Below are 4,622 nucleotides of genomic sequence, written 5' to 3' on the forward strand. Positions count from 1 at the left end.
CAACCAAGGGGATAACTGAAAGTTGAACAAAGTAGCAGAACAGCGATTAGAAAGGGAAAAAGAGCATCTAGATCGGTCCGTTCATCAGATAGAGCGTCGTGCTCTGGACCGACTAGTCTCTTCCCTACTTTGCCCTGAGATTGAAGCGGTGGAAGCTCCTCATAAGTATAGTCCGCCGAAATTCATCCACTATGATGGGAAGTCAGAACCCCTGACTCATATTAGCCATTACCGCCAAATGATGTCACTTTGGAATCAGAACGATGCGTTCATGTGCAAGGTTTTTGCCTCTAGCCTTGGTGAGCACAGCCTCCGGTGGTATGACAAATTTCCTCCTCAATCAATCTATGATTGGGCTCAACTCTCTGAAGCCTTCCTCGCACAGTTTGTTTCAAATAGCCGAATCCCGAAGGGATTGGATACCTTGTTCAATACTCAGAAGGATAAAAAAGAGTCTTTGTGCGAATACGCTCGACGATATTGTGAGGCATATGGCGATTTGGAAGAAGATGTTTGTAATGAGCCGTTGGCAGCTTTATACTTCAAAGAAGGCCTCCCCCCTTCACATAAGCTTAGGCAGTCATTGACGAAACGACCTGCCTCTAACTTGAAAGAGTTGAGGGCTCGAATAGAGGAGCGAGCCCGTGTGGAAAAGACACGGGAAAAACAGGGACAACCCCCAATCCCTCTACCAGAGGACCAAGCCCAAAGGCTAGTGATAAACATTATCCATGGGATGACCGACCCCCAAAGGGAGAATGCCCTTCATGGCGAGATTCAGAGAGCCACACACTTGCAACAAGTCATGTCAATAGGACCACCGCTCAAGAAGTCCAGAACGGAAGCAAAGCCCTCTCGGTTCGACATTGTGTTATTCGATAAAGATTTGGAAAGGATCCAACATCCTTACACTGATGCCCTGATCGTCACCGTTGGTGTGACGAATAAATTTGATGCAAAACGGGTCCTAATTGATCAAGGGAGCGCCGCTGACATTATGTATTATGACCTTTTCAAAAAGTTGGGTCTTGATGAGCAACACTTAATCCTTGCAGTCTCCCCTTTGGTTGGCTTCAATGGACAGACAGAGTGGCCGCTCGGCCGAATCACCTTGTCCGTCACAGCAAAGTCTAAACGGATCACCTCGTTCATCATAGCAAAGTCCAAAGTGGTCCATGTCTCCTTACAATGCAATACTCGGTCGACCTTGGATTCATACAATGGAGGCAGCACCATCCACTTACCACCAGGTAGTCCGTTTCCCAACAAAGAATGGGGTGGAGGAGATCAAGGGTGACCAAGTAACGACAAAGCATTGCTTCATCGCCGTCATGAAGTCTAAACAAACATGCAAGGAAGTCTAGATGGTCGAACTGCCTGATCAGCCTATACTAGAAGACATTGGTAGAGTACCAACAGAGAAGATGATGGAGGACCTCGAAACGATCTTGGTGGGCAGAGAAGTTCCAGACAAGTTCTTTCTGCTCGGCACTTCGCTTCTCGCCGGAGGGAAGGAGCAGTTGCTAACTCTCCTTCGCAAGAATATAGAAGTATTTTCTTGGTCGGCTTAAGAGACTCCTGGGTTGGACCCAGCCTTTGCATGTCACCAACTCAATGTCCAACCAGCAGCTCGGCCCGTAGTCCAAAAGAGCAGACGATCATCCGCAGAACATACAGAATCGCTCATCCAAGAGGTAAACAAGCTTTTGGTGGCAGGGGTCATATGGGAGGTACAATATCTGAAATAGTTGTTTAACACTGTCGTGGTGAAGAAAAAAAACGGAAAATGGAGGGTGTGCGTCGACCTCACCAGCCTCAACAAAGCTTTCCTAAGGACAGCTTTCCTCTCCCACGGATAGATCAACTGGTAGATGCAACTGCCGAACATAAATGGATGAGCTTCCTAAATGCCTACAATGGCTATCATCAAATCCCCCTGTTTGGCCCTGACTAGGCGAAGACAATATTCATTAGCCCAAGGGGCACCTACTGCTACAAAGTGATGCCCTTCGGCCTGAAAAACGCCGTTGCGACCTATCGACGGATGGTCACTAAAATGTTCAAGGACCAACTAGGCAAGACTATGGAGGCCTATATAGATGACATGGTGGTCAAAATTAAATTGGCCGAACATCATCTGAGAGACTAGGAGGAAGTGTTCCAAAAGAAAACTCACAAGCTTTGCTTGAACGCCTCGAAATGTGTATTCGAGGTAGGTTCAGGGAAGTTCTTGGGATATATGGTGACCAGACAAGGTATCGAAGTCAATCCTGACCAGATCAAATCCCTCCAAGACATCGAGGCACCTACAAAGGCTAGGGAACTCCAAAAGCTCGCTGGTATGGCTGCAGCATTGAATCGTTTCATTAGTCGGTCTTCCGATCGAATGAGACCCTTCTTCTAACTCCTAAGGAAGAAGGCGGACTTTGAATGTGGTGACCAATGCTCCGAAGCACTCGTAGAGTTGAAAAAGTATCTTTCTTCCCCTCCTCTTTTGTCTACTCCAGTCTCCAACGAAGAGCTCTTTCTTTACTTGGTTGTCTTCGATCACGCTGTGAGTGCAGTCTTGATTAGAGAGGAAGGGAATGAACAAAAGCCAGTATACTACGTTAGCAAAACCCTCTTGGATGCCGAAACTAGATACCTACCTCTAGAGAAGCTGGCATACGCCCTACTGATAGTCTCCAGGAAGCTTGCTCACTATTTCCAAGGACACATTATCAATGTCCTCACAGAGTACCCTCTAAAGTCTGTGTTCAGCCGAGCTAATTTCTCGGGCCGGACAGCGAAGTGGGCAGTAGAATTGGGGGAGTTTGACATTAAATTTCAACCACGGATTGCTATCAAAGCTCAAGTGTTAGCAAACTTCGTAGCTGAATTCACTCTAGGACCGACCGGCCCCTCCGAAGGGAGCTTGGCCTTAGCAACCGAAATCCACAACACTTATCAAACCCCCGCCGAGGCATGGAAACTTTTCATTGGAGACGTTTGGCAGCTGTTCGTTGATGGATCCTCCAACCAAAAAGGTTCTGGAGCGGGAATGGTCCTTATTTCACCAGAGGGGTTTGTTTGAGAGCAAGCCGTCAGATTGGGATGGAAGGCTTCCAACAACGAAGCGGAGTATGAGGCTCTGCTAGTTGGTCTACGTAGCGCTGAACACTTTAATGTAGAGGAGTTGCTCGCTTATAGCGACTCCCAACTTGTGGTGAACCAATTGATTGGAGTATACGAAACTCGCGATGATTGGATGACATCCTATGCAGAACAAGCCAAGCACCTAATCTGCAAATTTCAAGCTATCAGGGTTGTGAAAATTGGCCGTGATGGAAATAGCCACGCCGATGCCTTAGCCTGTCTTGGCTCTTCGGTGGACTCCAGAAATGGTCACAAGATATGGGTTGAATTTGTTTCTCAACCGACTGTCGATCCACCCAGCTCGGTCCTCTGTACTGACCTCGGTCCGAGATGGATGGACCCACTCCTTGCCTTCTTAAAAAATGGTGCCCTTCTAGATGACAAGAAAGAAGCATATAAAACAAGGCACTGAGTTGCGCGATTTTGGGTCTCACCTTCGGGCAAGCTCTGCAAAAAGTCTTACCTCGGTCTGTATCTTCTTTGTGCTCACCCCAATCTTGTGGAGAACTTTTTTTATGAAATCCATGAGAGGATCTGTGGCAGTCACACTGGAGGTCGGTCCTTGGCACACCGAGCCCTCACTCATGGGTGCTGGTGGCCGCGTATGTAAAAAGATGCCCAACAGTATGTCCAAAAATGCGACAAGTGCCAAAGGTTTGCCCCACTCATTCATTAACCAGCTAAGAACTTAACTCCCCTCATCGATCCATGGCCATTTGCACAATGGGGTCTGGACATCATTGGACCTCTAGCAAGCGGTATTGCTAACAAAAGGTTCTTCATTGCTGCCACTGACTATTTCACTAATTGGGTGGAGATTGAGGCCTTAGCAAGCATAAAGGAAGCTAACATGAAAAGGTTTGTTTGGAGGAGTGTCATTACTCGGTTCGGCATCCTAAGGGCCCTACTATCTGACAATGGCACCTAGTTTGATGGGAAGGTTTTCAGGAAGTTCTGTTCTGACTTAAAAATTGAGTTCCAAAATTCTACTCCAGTCTACCCTCAAGGCAATGGTCAAGCTGAAGCATCTAACAAGACGGTCATCAATGGGATGAAGAAGCGGCTGGAGAAGGCCAAAGATAAATGGGTAGAAGAACTGCCAAGCGTTCTGTGGGCTTATAGAACAACACCACGGCGATCGACATGGGAGACGCCTTACTCTCTCGCTTATGGAATGAAGGCTATCATCCCCTTGGAGGTCGGCCTTCCCACTATTCGGTTTGAAATGTTTGAACCAGCAAACAATGATGAGGCTATCGCCTGAGCTCTTAACCTGATAGAGGAGCGCAGAGAGGCCGCGCTCATTCGTCTGGCAGCATACCAGCAACAACTTACTAGAAGTTTTAATAAAAATGTGCTAATTCGCCAATTTTTACCTGGAGATCTGGTGCTAAGGAAGGTCATGGATCATAAGAAAGTCCCTGGTGAAGGGAAGCTCGGCCCTAACTAGGAAGGGCCTTACAAAGTTATCTCTACCTTAGGCAACG

The 4,622-nt window shown here is 47.4% G+C and overlaps 2 protein-coding genes across 2 annotated transcripts; both read left to right on the top strand.

The window, feature by feature from the left end:
• The first annotated feature begins 241 nt into the window (after positions 1–241).
• Positions 242–1,297, top strand: LOC145821617 (uncharacterized). Its single transcript, XM_082918153.1, has one exon. It carries the CDS (start codon positions 242–244, stop codon positions 1,295–1,297), a length of 1,056 nt encoding a protein of 351 aa, XP_082774279.1.
• Positions 1,298–3,719: 2,422 nt separating this feature from the next.
• LOC145821618 (uncharacterized) lies at positions 3,720–4,399 on the top strand. The gene is made up of 3 exons (XM_082918154.1): positions 3,720–3,789; positions 3,888–3,993; positions 4,084–4,399. Exons 1-3 carry the CDS (start codon positions 3,720–3,722, stop codon positions 4,397–4,399), a joined length of 492 nt encoding a protein of 163 aa, XP_082774280.1.
• Positions 4,400–4,622: the final 223 nt, after the last annotated feature.

The sequence above is a fragment of the Camellia sinensis genome, chromosome 3 (genome assembly GCF_055761805.1).
Source record: "Camellia sinensis isolate YWXY chromosome 3, ASM5576180v1, whole genome shotgun sequence".
In the NCBI taxonomy this organism is placed as follows: domain Eukaryota; kingdom Viridiplantae; phylum Streptophyta; class Magnoliopsida; order Ericales; family Theaceae; genus Camellia; species Camellia sinensis.